Genomic DNA, 16,199 nt, shown 5'->3' on the forward strand with positions numbered 1-16,199 from the left:
GTGATATTTTGTACTGGGTTGGGGGGGACAGAATTCTTTGTAGGCTGTTCTCTCCTGAGAAGTAGTTGTAATTGTTGACGTAGCTCTGTAATTTCTAGACTCTGCTGTCTGAGTTGTGCTCTGAGCTCTTAATTCTCTTTAGCGAGCGAGGGAGGTCCCGGCTTCCAGCTCACCTGTTTATCCATGGGCTGGGCTTTTGATCTCGGTAGTGGCGGGAAGGAGCCGGACCGGCTCCTGTGCTGGCTTTTCCGTGAGACGGACCTGGAACCGGTTCTGGAGTTGCTCCGAAGCCGGTTGCGTGATGACCGGGACTGGTGAGCCGTGCTCTCGGTGGATGAAGACCCGGCAGGATTGTCTGTGGTGGTTGTAGCATTGGTGTTGGATTTCGGTTTGCCAGCCCGGTCGAACCGGACTTTGCATTTTTTGGACCCCGTGAAGTGGGAGCCACCGCACAGGATACATTTGGAGTCGCATGTGGGAGTTGAAGTTGCCGGATGGGTGTCGCCGCATCTGTGACATCGGTTGCTGACAGCTTGCGGGCAGACGTCCGGTCGGTGGCCCGGTCTCCAGCAGTTAAAACAGGCCTCTACCTTGGCTTTGAAGGGGTGGCAGTTATAGACGGCTCCGTAGAAGTTGAGCTGTTTGGGAACCTCCTTGGCTTTGACGAAGGTGATCAGGATTGATTTAGTGCGGCCCAAAGGGCGCGCGTCTGCTATTGTGTAGGATCGGCTAGGGTTTAGTTCGACGAGGTCGTTGAATATGTCTTCTTGGGTTTGGTTGTAGATTGCGTTGTAGAGAATTCCACGTACGGCATCGTCGGGCGCGGCGATGTAAGCCTTTACCGGGAATTGCTTGTCGTTGAGTTGGAGCGTCTGCAGCTGCACGTAGTTTTTGGCCCGCACCTCGGCAGGGGTGCTGATTGTGAATGAGTTATTGTGCGGGTTAACTCTGAGTCGGTCGTGCTGCCGGGCGTCATGGTAGTTGAGCTTCACAGCCGCGCACACAATGGGCAGCAGCGCGCCGCCGTTACATTGTCGAAGATCCAATCCGCCACCAGGTCGGAAAATTACTTTCAGATCCGTAGCCGGGAGTTTTGGTAGGGGAGCATGACGTTTAAGTTTTGTAGAAATAGTTTTGCCTTGATTGGGCGACGCCGACGTGGCCGGATCGGCGGGTGGGTGAGCTTGGGAAGCCTTCAGAGCCGGATTCGAAGTGGCTAGGGTGGGGAAGACCACATTGCGGGCTTGGATTGCTCTCGACCAGCGCGGGTCGTTAGCGAAGTCTTCGGGGCTGATTTCGTCGCCTTCTACGCTGTAAACCATCGTTGCCTAGGCCAATACGCAGGCGATGCGAGTCTAGACGCACCGGTGGCCGTAGGCCTAACCGGCGGCCGCGGCGGCGGGGGCCCTTGTGCTAGGTACAACGCGAGGCCTAGCGTTCCGCGCCTGGCTCGGAGCGGTAGAGTCCTTTTCGGGCAAAAACGATCGGAATTGCACGAAAAATGGTGAGAACGGGTGCCGAACACCTTCACTGACCGATTATGGGTGGTATCAGTCCATTTTACGTCGAAAATCCGCCGTCCCGAGTGAAAATCCACGGAGCCGAGGTGAGGTGCGTCCGCTCGCTCCGCCGGCCACCTGGCGGTCTCCTCCCCAGGGGGACGTCCGCTCAGCGCCGCGACAGTCGTTCCAGTGTACCCGTACACTCATACTGTCCCGCGCGCACGTATTTTTTTTAACCTTCTTCTTGATAATTAAGCGTGAAATGCTTTTAGCTCCCGTTGTCGGCGGCCTTCAAGAGACCTTGAGTCAAAATCCAGAGCCGTTATCCGGACACTCAAGACGAGAATGGGATGGGAATGGACAGATAACGAAACGAGAACATCCGGGCATCGTTGCGAGAGGAAAACGAGGTCATCCGGGCAACCACTCAATACCTAATGCGGTCTCTGCCCCCCCCCCACCCCCCACCCCTTGTACAGGATCGCATTACATACGCTATATACTGCTCAAACAAATTTAAAACAATATTGCTTTTGATTTCTTTTTGATGTTTGTTCACAATATCACTCAAGCTGTAACTTCTAGTACGCTGAAGTTTGTCATTTCCAATAGTGACGTTCAAAAGGCAGATATAGGGCACCATACACTTGATTGTCATTTTTTGGCGCTGCGACAGGGCTTCCTCAGCTCTTTTCAACGGCAGCGGTCCGTGAGTTCCACGGCGCAGGTTTTGCGCCGCCTGCGAGAGATGGCGCTACACTGCGTGACCCGGCCGGCAGCGTCCGGCGTGCCGCGGATGGTTGTTTGCATGATACGAAACTTGCAACGAGGTTCAGTTCAATGTGGCGGGGTGTGGGGCGTGGTATGATGTGGTGAGGTGTGCCGTTGCAAACATGCTCTATACCCATTTTAAGATTGTGGCTGGTATCATATCCAACCAATCTGCTTTGGGTACTACAACCACTCTGCTTTGCCGGTAGACATATCATGCTTACATATACTCTCGATTACGGAAGAGACAAGTTTTGTTAATTTTTCAGTATTAATCAAATACTGGCGCCCGTCCAGTCGTTGCGTTCTTTGTCCTCATCTAGTTTGCGCTGTGAATTTCTCAATTATGACCCACCAAATGTAGCTCAAACCAAGATTAAGGCTTGAAGCGAACCTTTCTTTGGAACACTGAAACACGCACCCCACAGCGATAAACTAAATGAGCTAACCGCATGCAGCTCATCTCAGCAGGTCTAAAGGAAGGCTATCGTATGGCTTTGACTGCTATCAGCCGGTGGTTTCTGCCCAATTTTTCTACACTATTATAATGCGTAGTTTTGTCACGAAGTGCGCAGTGAAGGCTTTCTGATATTTATGTTAATGCGTGCGCATTCTTTGGCGATTATCTCGGCAAAATGTGTCTGTCACGCGAAACGTATAATGCTTTGCATCTGCACAAGAATTCGTCATTGGCGAAGACGTTTAGTTGTTATAACAGTGTAAACGCAGATGATTGGTGGCCTAATAAGCAATAAGAAACAATTGAAACTAAAGACTTATATTTGGGGATGGGCCAACTTGAAATTTGGGAGTATGCTTGTGCATACTTACACAATTCTAGTGCAGTTCCTTCCTGCATACATTCTTGTTTATATATATATATATATATATATATATATATATATATATATATATATATATATATATATATATAAACACACACGAGGATAAATATTAAGGAAAGTGCATTCTATCTCGAGATTATGGACGAGTATCCTGAAAGATTCTCATGTATATTATCAGTCTACCAGTTTCGATGTTACCACTTTAAGCGTGCACGATTTAAGCAGTTCATTGTATAAACCGGCAGACAGCCCGCCTCTCGCTCTCGTCAGACACTGCGCTGGGCGTTGACAATGATCGTGGATAGTTTCCGCACAATTTCAATGTGCTGTCGTCATGCGCGGCGTTTCGCTAAACGCCGTTCCTCAGGCGTTAATTCGCTCTTCGACTGATAAGTTCCGGATCTGAGTTGTAGTCGTTCGCACGGTGGAAGGCAGTTTTCGCGTTTCGCGATCGGTCCTCGCGCCTGTACGTCGTTTGCACCTGACATTGCAAACTATACTGCAAGTGCGCGTTGCCTCCACTTGCACCAGGAAAAGGCCTGCCTGCAAGACGTGTCGACACAGGAAGCTGCAACAAATGTGTACACGACAGGGCCCCATCTCCGTCGTGCTTTTTACCCCCGAGGACCGCGTCGCCGTCTTGCCTATTCTAGCTTGATTTGTTTCCTTCACGCCGAGCGGAACGGAGTTATCTCCTCTCTATTGTGTGTGTTTGTGTGTACGTGTGTGTGGTTTGCGTGTTCGTGTGGCGGGGTGGGGGGTGGGGGAAGGCGACGCAGCACGCGAAGTAGTGTCTTCACCTGCAGTACATTTATCCTACATGTATTTCTTTTTCCACCTCTATTTATCTTTCCTAACGGCAGTGTAAAGGCACCGGAAAGACGAGTGGCAACGAGGAAGGGCGTTTCTTTGCCGAGCGTTGAAGAAACGCCGAATAGAAACTCGGGAGTTCCGTTTTCAAACGACCGGCACGTGTCGCTATCCGGAAGAGAAAAACAAGAAATGGGCCGCTTGCATTTCAATGTCGTCTTGACGATGGCGGGTTTTTCTACGTTCCCTCGCTTGCGTGCGCGCCGCGCACTGCCTTTAGTTTAGCGCAAAGCATAGCACCCGCGTTAGCTCCACGTCGGGCGCGCGCGAATGTGTGTCGTTACTCCTGTAGAGTGTGTTGGAAATTGCGATTTATAGCTTTAGATTCGGGGATGTGGGTGGCTATAGCGTATGGTTACACAGCGCATAACACCGTGCAGGCATACGTACGGTTCGCGCGAGTGCGTTTGGAGGGGGGAAGGGGAGGCGTGCGCAATTGTGAAACGCTATGATTTTACTGCACGCAGTGGATGAAATGCATAAAGGCACGCTCATCGTGTGGCGACATGTTGCGTGCATGGCAGCAGGCTCGCAGAAGCAGAAGCAGGCAGCAGAAGAACGTAAGGGCCGACGTATAGTGGGCGAGAAACTTCTGGCATAAACCACGCTTCCGCAACGGCGTCCAGAGCCACACAAGGTCACCAGGATTGAAGTAAACGTGGCGGTGACGCCCGTCATAGCGTATCTTGGACCGGTCTTGCGATGCTATGGTGCGTAGCCTAGCGAGGCGTCGCGCTTCTTCTGCTCGACATAGGATCTCATCAATTGATTCGTTCTCATGAGCGAAGTAGGGAAATATGGTGTCGAGGGTGTAACGCGGCGGACGAGCATACAGAAGGAAAAATGGTGAGTAACCAGTGGTCTCGTGTCTCGCGGTATATTGAAGGCATAGGTAATGAAAGGCAAGATACTGTCCCAATTCTTGTGTGCTGAATCGACGTACATGGACAGCATGTTGGCAAGCGTTCTGTTTGTGCGCTCGACCAGACCATTAGTTTGTGGATGGTAGGGCGTAGAATGGCGGAAGCTACATGAACACACACGAAGGGTTTCTTCAACTACGTCCAGGGTAAACTGTCGCCCACGATCGCTGATTACTATGCGAGGAGGTCCATGTCGGAGTATAACGTTAGCCAGCAAGAAGATAGAAACTTCTGTAGCTATGGCCGATGGCAATGCGGCGGTCTCACAATAGCGGGTAAGGTGATCTACGCAAACGATAACCCAACGATTACCTTTGGAGGATCGCGGGAAAGGGCCCAGAAGATCTATACCAACTTGCTCAAAGGGGACGCTAGAAGGGGGAACTGGTTGAAGCAGGCCATGTGGCGCTTGTGGCGGACGCTTGTAGCGCTGGCATTGAGAGCAGCTGGCGACGTACCGTTCGATATCTTTCCGCATCTTAGGCCAGTAAAAACGTTCTTGAGCCCGGTAGAGTATACGTGTGGAACCAAGATGATCGGAAGTTGGGTCATCGTGCATGACGTGTAATACTTGGTGGCGAACGTTCTTGGGGACAACTAAAAGGTAGCGTGCACCGGTGGTCGAGTAGCTCTTCTTATACAGCGCGCCACCATCCATCCCGTAGGCGAAAGCGACTGCCTGCAGGTGACTCCTGTGCTGCCGCGAAGAGCGGTTGTAAGCTCTCGTCCTTGTGCTGCTCGGATATGACGGTACCCATATCCGGAAATTCCGGGGACGCAAAAGTGATGTATTCATCAAAATTGTCCGCATCCGAGAGAGACAATCAGCGTCAGCATGCCGCCGGCCACTTTTGTAGCAAATAACGAAATCGTATTCCTGTAGACGGAGGGCCGCCCAGCGCGCTAGTCGTCCTGAGGGATCCCGCAGATCCACAAGCCAGCATAGCGAATGATGATCTGTTATCACAGTGAAGGGGTGCCCGTAGAGATACGAACGAAACCGTTGCACGGCGAAGATGACCGCCAGACACTCTTGTTCGGTGACTGTGTAGTTGCGCTCGGAGCGGCTCAAGGACTGGCTAGCGTAAGAGATCACGGGCTCACTGTCGCCAACACGCTGAACTAGCACAGCACCGATGCCTACGCCGCTGGCATCGGTGTGAATCTCAGTTGGCGATGAAGGATCAAAGTGGCGAAGAATTGGTTGGGATGTCAACAGGAACTTGAGCTGGCGAAACGATGAGTCGCAATCTGCAGTCCACTCAAAGGGAATGCCTTTTTGGAGAAGGCGTGTAAGGGGATGAGCCATGTCAGCAAACCGGGGAATAAATCGGCGAAAATAGGAGCACAAGCCCGAGAAACTTCTTAACTGCTTGACAGAGTTGGGTACTCTAAATGCTTCCGCGGCCGCAGTCTTTTGTGGATCTGGTCGGATGCTTGCTTTAGCGACCAGATGGCCTAGCACAAGAGTTTGTCGTTCCCTAAAACGGCATTTTTTTTTTTATTTGAGCACAAGACCCGCTTTCTCCAAGCAGTTCAAGACCAAATCCAAACGTTTGTTGTGCTCACTAAACGTTCGCCCGAAGATCACAACGTCGTCTAAGTAGCACATGCAAACTTCCCATTTTAAGCCGCGTAATGTCGTGTCCATGAACCTTTCGAACCTTGCGGGCGCGTTACACAACCCGAAAGGCATCACGTTAAACTCGAATAGTCCGTCGGGTGTTACAAATGCTGTCTTTTCTCTGTCGTCCTTGTGTATAGGAATTTGCCAGTAACCTGACCGTGAATCGATTGAGGAAAAGTAAGATGCCGCAAAGAGACAGTCGATGGCGTCGTCAATTCGTGGGAGCGGATATACATCTTTCTTAGTAACGGCGTTTAGGCGACGGTAATCAACACAGAACCGCCACGTACTCTCTTCTTCACCAATATCACGGGAGCTGCCCAAGGACTAGATGATCCGTGAATGACGCCTTTGCATAGCATTTCTTGGACCTGATCGCTGCTTATCTTGCGTTCTGATGGGGATACACGATAGGATTTTTGTCGGATTGGCTGGGCGGCTCCTGTGTTGATGCGGTGATGAGTTCTGGACGCAGGAATTGATGGCGGTCCATCGTGCTGCGCACAGTCGAATACCGAGGTATGTTTCGTAAGCAGGGCCATCAAAACTTGACGCTCGTTATCGCTGAGTGACTTATTAATCATGGAAAGTATCTTCGAGCTCCCGGGGGTCGAGACACTGGTTGCTCCTCCATCGGGGAGCTCTGCAAGTACTGCCACCGATACGGGCAGTCTTCCTGAAACGTGGCAATCTTTAGGCCTTGAGGTAGCGCTGCCGCTTCAGTGGAACAGTTTAGCGCCCACAGCCCCGCGCATCCATTAGTCACTGAGACCACGCAGTGCGGAACAAACACGTTTTTCTTGAGGCAGTTCCGATGTACAGGTTCCACTGCAGCATCGAACGAGATAGGAGTCGGAGATGAACAGGCGATGGCAACACGCATCGCGGATAACTCCCACGACCTACGACGGAGTCACCAGCACAAGAGCTACGCCGAAGCCGTCGCCGGACTTTCGCCGTCGCGCTCAGTCATGGTCACAAAGCAAAATACCCCGCACCTCCACCAAATGTTACACACGAGGTGTTTTAATGCAGAACCAGATGAATCTGGTTGATAGGCGCGGTTGTTGAAGAGCGGTCTCGCGGCAGCTTGGCTAACGTCGTTCTCTTCCTTCTTTCATCTGGTTGTCTGCGCGGCAGACGTAGTTCATGACAGCTTGTGACAGTATTATAGTTTGTACTTCTTTAAGCATTGAGATCGGTTTTATAGAGAGTGGTACACAAGCACAGTTCATGCGGTGCTTGGCAGGCAGCTTAGAAGTACAAAAACCAAAAAAAAGGGGGGGGGGGGTGTTTACGTGCAAAATCACCATATGATTGGGTGACACGCAGTAAGGGGGGACTCCGAATTAATTTCGACTACCGGAGGTGCTTTAACGTGCAACGAATGCACGGCATACGAGCCTTCTTTTTGCATTTCGCCCCCATCGAAATGCGGCCGCCGTAGTCAGGATTTATCCCACGCTCCCGGGCTTAACAGCGCAACAACAAAGCCACTACGCCACCACTGCGGGAAAACGAATGGCAAATGAAGATTTGAAAGAGAGCTTTGCTACCAAAGCAACTAACTTTAGTATTTAGGAACTCTTCAAAGCTTTCTTTACTTCGTTCGGCAGTGTGGCTAGTCGTCGGGCTAATTAGTTTATTTTCATAATACGTAATCTTGAAGCTGGTAATATGAATTAATATTCGCTAATAGTGGCATAGATTAATCATAGTAATTAAAAATAAACAATAATAGAAACAATGATAAACATAGTACAGAGGTTTTGACAGATCGAGTAGGAATTATTAAAACTGGCTTCACTTTGCGGAAGTCGGCCCAGTCGCCTTGCATGGCTGCTGTGCGGTAAAGCAACCTTTAAAATTGATATATATATATATATATATATATATATATATATGTGTGTGTGTGTGTGTGTGTGTGTGTATATATATGAAGGAACAATGCTGCATCGTCTTTGTTATGCAGTTCTTACCGTCTTACCTCTTTCCTTCTCCCACGCTGAGGCTCAGCCAGGAAAAATATATTTTTCCAGCCTTCCTCGCCGTCTCCGTTACGTCATACCTGCTGACCGTTCGTCACGCCCGACCTAACTGATTAGTGTTCAACATTGTCGCCTGCTTCGCTATTCGGCGCTCGCGGTTGTTGGTGTATTTTTGTCTCCTTACGACTTCGCCTGCTTGAAACCATATTCTTCTTGTTCAGCGATTTTGTTTGCACAGCGAGCTGCCGAGGGTGCGCTAAGGCGGAAGTTGGCTCAGTCGCAGCGCACCCGGGCTAAGCGGAAAAGCACGCTTACTCAAAAAAGAAAAAAAATATCGAGGGTAAGAAAGCATGACAGGAAAAGGAGGCGGGGACGAAAAGTGCAAGAAAAGTCCGCATCGCCGTTTTTGTTACGCTCTGTCAGCAAGACCGTTTCTCTCTCTCCCTTTCCCGTTGGTGAAGATAAACGCGATGCTCTGCCCTCCTCTCTCTCTCACCCACTCTCTCGGTCGAACACGAACGGGAGGTCGTTGTTGAACGGTGACCTTTCTGCCGAGGACGAAATGTTTTGCGGCCCCCTGTCGGCGAGTGAGGATGCTTGCGATAAGAAAACTAGTCCGGACCACGAACGTTGAAAAAAGAAAAACCTGATAGCGAGCCACGCGTTACTGGTATCCCCGGGGTCGCATTTATCTCCCGCTACATCGTTGAGCGGTGAAAACGAAGTACTACTTTCAGCTGGGTGAGCTTGTGCGAGCACGCACGCACGCGCGCGCGCGCACACTCAAATAAGCTACATAAATGTAGTACTGGAAGTCGTGGTAGAGGGATGTTATGGCCCGCATGTTTCTAACAGCTGTGTAGAAAACGTTTTTCTTTTTTTCCTATGCGCATTCTTTCGCCTCTCCGGCATCCGTGCGGCGCCGGAGTGGCCAAGGTGACATTGAAAACATCTGCAGGCGTGGCGCTGCCGCGTGACGTTTGGTGACGTCGCGAGTGACGTCATCGAAAAGCGCGCACGCGCGCGCCCCTCTCTCAACACCCTCTCAGTTGCCTCTCTCCGCTCTCGGACCGCGTTCTCTGGATCCAACACACTCGGTGTTCGCGCCCTATCCCTTCTCTCTGCCCAGGTTCCCGTAATTCTTTTTTTTTTTTCGATCCTGCCTTCTGCTTCGTAGGCACGATATGCCTGGGGCACTTAATGACGAGGAATAGTGGTAGAGAACATGGAGAGGATGACTTTCTTTTTCCCCCAGGGCGCTGAGTTTTCGCCGCGCTCTTTTGGCGGGAAGTCTCTGGCATTGTGCCACAGTGGTCTGGAGTGGGTGCGCCTGCGTGTGTGAGCTCTCTGGGAACCACTTTCGCTGTTGCTTTTTCTGTGACGCCGCAGCATTCCTCCGTTCGCTCAGGGCTTCTTTTCAGATGTTTTATTTTCGTATTATTAATTTGCCTTCTATTGTTCTTGCGCCAAACGTGACATTTCGGTATACAAAAGACGGCAGTGAGAAGAACGCAGGGAATGTCTCGACGATATTACGGCATGCCGAGCACGTAAAGACTGTTGCCGTTTCCATGTGTTGCCCCGTTCCGCTGAGGAGAAGCCGCGAGGCGAACAACACAGCGTCTCATAACTGTTCCGGCTCAAATTTAGCAATCTCAATTTTGCTAGGTGAAACACTTGTTCCTGGCTTCTGTAGCTATGTTCAATTTTCTTTTAATGGGGAGTTTTAGAAGTAGCGTCTCCAAGCTACATTCCGTACCCACAGTACCATAACTCCTTTGCACACCTGGTCTATAGTGTCTCCTGACGGTGGGTCCCCTATTTCTAAATCTCCCTGTTACCTGCGCGCGCGTGGATTCTACTGACAATAAATGGGAAAAACTTACGCAGCTGTTATCGCGCGCTCAGTACATCTTGTTTTTTGTTTGCGTTGGATTTGTTTGTTTTCAATGTTTACGCACATTCGTTGGCTGTGTGGGCAATCGTTATCGCGCTAGCTTGCTTGTGACGCTGAGTGCTCTCTTTGTTTATTGGTTGAACTACTATTACCTTTGCGGTGTAAACAACCTATTCTGCCTGGCCACGTCACCCCTCGCTTCTACCTGTGATGCTATATTCAGTGCACACGCGCCGCGCTTGACTCTTGGTCGGGTTCCCACTTCCGAGAAGCAAGCAATACATTGCTCGGCCTTGCTTACACGAGTCCTATATTTCTCACGCGCTCTTTCGCGCAATGCTTCGATCGGGTTTCTTCCATCCGTCTGGCTCGCTTACGGTCGTATAGCCGACGACGTGAACGAGACTACAATTTCCTCGTTGTTCATCACGGCTCCCAGCTGTCTAACCGCAGCATCAATGGACAGAGCCCATCGATATTCTACTTTTTTTCCGTCCCCTAGTTTACGTCGCGTTCGCTGGCCGTTTGCGATTGGTCACCCGAAGTGACGTCCGCGAAGCACGGAGGAAAAGAACAGAAAGGCACGAAAAGAAGCGAAAAGTAAAAGTGGAGGGGAAAGGAAGGAGGTGTAGCGCGTCACGTGGCGGCGGATCCGGTCTCCGATTGGTCGGCGCTCGAGGGTGTGTGTGTTTGTGTGCTTGCGCGCGCGCTGGCGGTGGAGAGGAGGCGTTGGCGAGGAGGAAAGGGACGGGTCCGAGCTGGCTTGGCGTCGGCCCTCTGCGCCTGTTCGGTGCGTTCCCGTCCGCGTGCGCGGTGTCGACTACAGCGGCGCGGCGGTGTGGCGCATTCGTTCGTTGATTGGCAAAAATTCTGGTCGCGCCCAGCTCGAAACGCAAGCCCAGTTCCTTTGCGGCTATTCGACGCGACGCTGATTGATAGCGTCGCCGCTCGCGTGATTTCAGTGCACGGTATATTTTTCAAGAGTGCACTTGACTTTTTGTCCCCTGACGGTGACATTTCGTCGCTTGCCGCCAACTGTTTCATTATCAAGAGGAGTGTGTCGCGCGTCTGCTTCCGCCCCCCCTCTCCCTCGCCGTGGGCACCCCTCCCTCCTCTTCTGGACGCTTCTTCGTTTAGGTCCTTCGAGCGTTGTGCAATGCGGTCCTGGTTGAGACGGCTCCTCGTGTCGCCAACGGCAACCGGGTCGACGGCAAGCACTGCACAGCGCGAAGTCGGAGAAGTCGTCGGCTGGTGCGCGCGCGGCATCGCTGCTGCTGCCGCTGGTGGCGCACCCCGAGCGTGACGTGCTGTCATAGGATTTGTTGACTCGGACTTAGTGCCGGTGAGCGCGCGTGCCTGTGTGCGCGTGCGCGCCCTTGTCTCGTACGCACTTTTTACGGAGCCAAGTTCACTAGTGGAAACTGCACTCGCAAGTTTTCGGCTCAGCTGCTGCTGTTGGTCGATTGAAAGTAACCGAGATAGACGGCAATCATGTTGGTCGACTGGGGCATCGTGTCCTCGCACCCGCTCATGAAGGAGCAGCGTCGTAATCGAGGTGAGCAAGGTTGGGAATGGCGTGTGCAGTTTTCGCCCGAAAGTTACTAGACCGCGCTGCACCCTTGACCGTACCGGGCGGTGTTTCCCCTGCGGCTTTCCCATTGAGCAAACAGAATCGTGAAGACGAGGCCACAGTTTTCCGCGTGCATGCTGTGCGCTTTAAAAGAGTTGCGAAGATGTAATATATCAATCGCATTGTGTGGCCCGTAGCCGTGATTCGGAGCGGCTGGAATACTTTTGAAGCAGGCTGTACTGATTAGCTTTAATGTCCACCTATATATGCTTCGCTTATGTAAATTTGTGCAAATGTGCGCGCCGGTCTGCAAAATTATGCGTCCTGTTCACTTGGTTGCCATCGATTTGTGTCAGCGGCGCATTCGTTGTAGAATTTGCGTTGGCCACGGGTCTTGAGCAAAATCAATGCGCCTGCGCACCCTGTTGACATGCGGGCGTGTTTGTTCTAGTCTTCCGAGCTGTTTTCGGAAGTTGCGCTTTTGCTGTCAGTATCGAGCGAGGTGCGTTTCGCTCAAGCTCGCCACGGGAAAGGGTTCGGAGATTCCCGTCGCGGTTTTCTCGTGTTGCTAAAGTGTCTGCCCGTACTTTCGAGACGGTCAGCGGCATTGGAACTGACGGCGATATGACGAACTAGGAGTTTGCGGAGTCATTATGCTTTCATCTGCTTTATAGTTTCAGCTATAACTCGCTCGTGCAGGTCACGAAATATCCAACTATTAAGTTCTATAGTTAAAATTGTAACTATCGCGAAGTGCTTGATGTAAAAAAGGGCTTCGTGTCTACCCTTGTCACGTAGAAGCACTGGAGGCAAGTCTGCAGACCGTTTACAGTAGCAGTTATGCAAAATATGAACTTGAGGCTTTTCTGGACTGAGCTGTGCGCAGCAGCAGCACACAGTTGTATGTAGAGTTCGCCATCGCTCCCTTGCTTCTCGCAGTATATCAAGCTGAACAGGAAGTGAAACGTCATTAGATCCCTTCAACCCTCTCTCTTCCCCAACTCCCTCCGACCCCGGGCCTGTTTCTTTTCAAGGATCCGATTCATATTGAAGATGTGCCAACTTGTCGAAATGTTGGGTCGTTGTGGCTACAGTATAAAGATTAGCCAACTGACAGCACTGTCACTATTAGTACTTTGATTTAGAGCTCATTGATGTGTCTGGTCTGTTAGCAGCAGCAAGAACGTTAGGATAAGGACACAGTCACTTGCAAGTTGTTTCGTTGTCCTAATGCCCGATCACTTCCATATAAAAAAAGATATTAAGACAACTTGCTCACCCTTATTGCTGACCGTGGAGAGTACGTTCTAAAAAAAAAATGGGGGAATGCCATTTGAGTAAAAGCCTAATTAGTATAGTAATTAGCCATTGGTTTTACACACTATCCACAAGTGGGAAACATACCTAGCTGCAGCGTATAAAGAATTGAGGGAAGTTTCCCGTGATTATAGATAGGAACTTTCAGGCATCAAACGGAGCGTAGCATAAGTGACACGCCTGCTATTACAGGGATACACATGCATCGCTTTTGTGCTTGGTAGCGCCGATGAACTAATCAAATATTATAAAATAAAATGGCGGCTGCTTGGGCTGGTTGGTGAAACATTGCTTGGACAAGAAAAAAAAATAAAACTTTTCAGTGCGCAATTCGTTTGAAGGAAGGAAGGCGATGACGGTACATAGCGCATTGTACTGTCGCCTCCTTCCTTATTCCTACGAATTGCGCACTAAAAAAGGTTTAGCTATAACAATTATAAGCCCAGACCACGGTTGTTATTGGTTTCACCGTTCGATGCCCTCGGGCCTCCCGTGCCAAGATTGACTGCATTCCTGCGGCAGATGGGAAAATGTTGTTGACGGCGGCCCCCCCTGCGAATGACCTTAAATAATGTAGGGGCTGCGCCAGGCCCGCTTCTACGGAATGGCACGTGTGCGACTCGGCGTCAGTATAGCGTTTGCATGCGTTCACACCCTCCTCCTCCTCGCATCTCGGTCGTTGTGGGCCGTAACCGCTTTCGCGGCCCGGCGCATTTTGGTTCGGGGCGCCCCCGGACCCCACGGCAGTGCGCCGTAGCCCGAGGCACGAGTTTCATCGCCTCAGCCTCGCTTAGTAAATTGCTGGGCGCAAAGCGTTGGTGCAAGTGCGCGCGGTTCCTTTCTGCCCACTTGGTTGTCTTTCTTATTTTTTTCTTTCTTTGTGATCATGCAATGGGGAAAGTGCCTGAAGTGGTGTCGGAAGTTGACCGGCGTTAGAGGCAGAATTTTCCCAGCCCGTCAAGTGCACTTGCATTACGCCACTGGTCGCGCGAGACTGACTCTTTGTATCGTTTCTTCGGAAACGGAGCATGCGATATACGAAAAGCTGACTGTGTACTAGGAACTTCTTAGCAACCGGCGTTTCAGCAGTCTTGTTGACACTGTAAGAAACAAATGTTTTATTGTGAAGTGCGCGCTGAGAGAAAGAAACTAAAAAACGAGAAGCCTATAGTCCTTGCCGCCAACATAACTTGCAAGTGCACGCTAGAACCTAACTTTATGCATATTTAGAAACCAGATTTAGTTAGCCGTAGCGTAGCTTGTGACAGCAAATTCACGCCTTCGTTCACCGCGGCAGCCATCCTCTCGTCCACGGTCTTCCGCGATTACAGTAAACCTCGTTATAACGAAGTTGAAGAGGGAGCCAAAAGTACTTCGTTATATTCATTATTTCATGTACTGCACTATAGATCTCTACAAGGATTTCAAGGGAAATTTCACTACTTCGTTATAGGCATTACTTCGCGATACAGCTAGGCAGTTGTGTACGTGTGAATATACAGTATCAGGCCTGGGATATGTTAGCCCGAACTGTTCAGGGCTGTGGCAGTGAGTGGCCGCTGCGTGGCCAACACTCCCTCCGTGAAAGTTTATTTCGCCTGCTGAGTGCCTTGTAGCTCCACGGGACGTTTTTTCTGAATGGTCTGAGCGCCATGCGTGGTCCCAGTATGTATCGCTGTGCGCTGAGCACGACGTCGCGGGTTCGATACCCGTTCCTCCGTGGTGCGGACGCGGCGTGTGGAAAAAAAGAAAACGCCCGAGCACTGACACATAACTGCGCGCGCAAGGAATCGCAGGTGGTCTGCACATTAACTCCGCGGAGCCTTCCTTTATGAAGCCCCTCATAGTCCAGATGTTTCGAACCCCTTAAATCAGTCGATGGTACGCGCGCGCATGTGCGCCGATCTCGACCCCCCTTTATTATTATTATTATTATAATTATTATTATTATTATCATCATCCGCTGTTTCTTCAGAAACAGCGTACGACTGTTTCATCAGCGTGTACTCAAGGTCCACGCATATTGTACTCAAGGTCCACGCATATCTGTGCGTGAGTAGTTGACGTGTTTGAGATGGGACGTATAACTAGACTGGCATTCGCGGTGACCCAGCTATTCATAGCTCTCGAAATTGCTTGTTTCACGAGTGCGTCCGCTTTGGCGGCGCAGGTGTTCCGGCCTTCTGTTCGTTCTTTACAGTATATAGAACCCATGACTGGTGGGAGGGTGAAAGGGATGGGTCGGTACCTCTGCACTGGAGGGTCTTCTGCTGCGAAACAGTGTAGTGTCGCTGTTCGAAAACCTTGGCGTGGTTTAGCGGCAACGCAAAAAACTGCAGATGTTCCATATCGCCTTGATATGGAGCGGATTTTATGCCTGCTGTCGCTTTTGCTGCAAAGTGTTCAAGAGGCTTCTGGCAACGCATTTTCTCGCTAAGTTTCTCAGAGGCATTCCCCCGTAGAACTACTGCTCGCCATGGATGCTTTGGGGATTAATGGTATTAAATGGACCAGTCGTGTTCGTCGAACTGCGCCATTTTGCTACAATACTACTTGCCTGCAGCTGCCCGCCCACCCGAGTGCCATTTGCGCCATACTGCGCTATGTTCGCCTGGTTACGCGGCACTGAAACGTTTTCAGTAGGGACGTTATAGCGATTGTCTCTTTGCACTTGCCAAGCAACATTGTACATATTGGTGCTGCACTTGATTCCTGACCTGTAAAATGATTGACGATGCCCAAAACACGCGCGGCGGCAACTAAACTTGCTTTGTCAAGCGGCCTTCATTTTGGTGTGGCAGGAGCTGCTGGTAGCTCCTTCTAGTGTTTCTTCCTGTGGGCTGCATGGATAACATAATGAAGAAAGGGTTATTACACGTGTAAGAAGCG

At 50.7% G+C, this 16,199-nt stretch overlaps 1 protein-coding gene across 12 annotated transcripts in view; it reads left to right on the forward strand.

Annotated features, from left to right (window-relative positions):
- Pfrx (6-phosphofructo-2-kinase/fructose-2,6-biphosphatase) overlaps nt 1-16,199 on the forward strand; it is a 149,839-nt gene that overhangs the window by 76,889 nt on the left and 56,751 nt on the right. The window contains exon 1 of one of the 12 annotated variants that reach the window (XM_075669642.1): nt 11,218-11,978. The exons of the other annotated variants lie outside the window; for them this stretch is intronic. Coding sequence (XP_075525757.1) covers nt 11,915-11,978 — 64 coding nt within the window. The 5' untranslated portion in view covers nt 11,218-11,914. Of the gene's footprint in view, nt 1-11,217; nt 11,979-16,199 lie in introns of those variants that run through there. 12 annotated transcript variants of the gene reach the window in all.

The sequence above is a fragment of the Dermacentor variabilis genome, chromosome 9 (genome assembly GCF_050947875.1).
Source record: "Dermacentor variabilis isolate Ectoservices chromosome 9, ASM5094787v1, whole genome shotgun sequence".
Taxonomy (NCBI): domain Eukaryota; kingdom Metazoa; phylum Arthropoda; class Arachnida; order Ixodida; family Ixodidae; genus Dermacentor; species Dermacentor variabilis.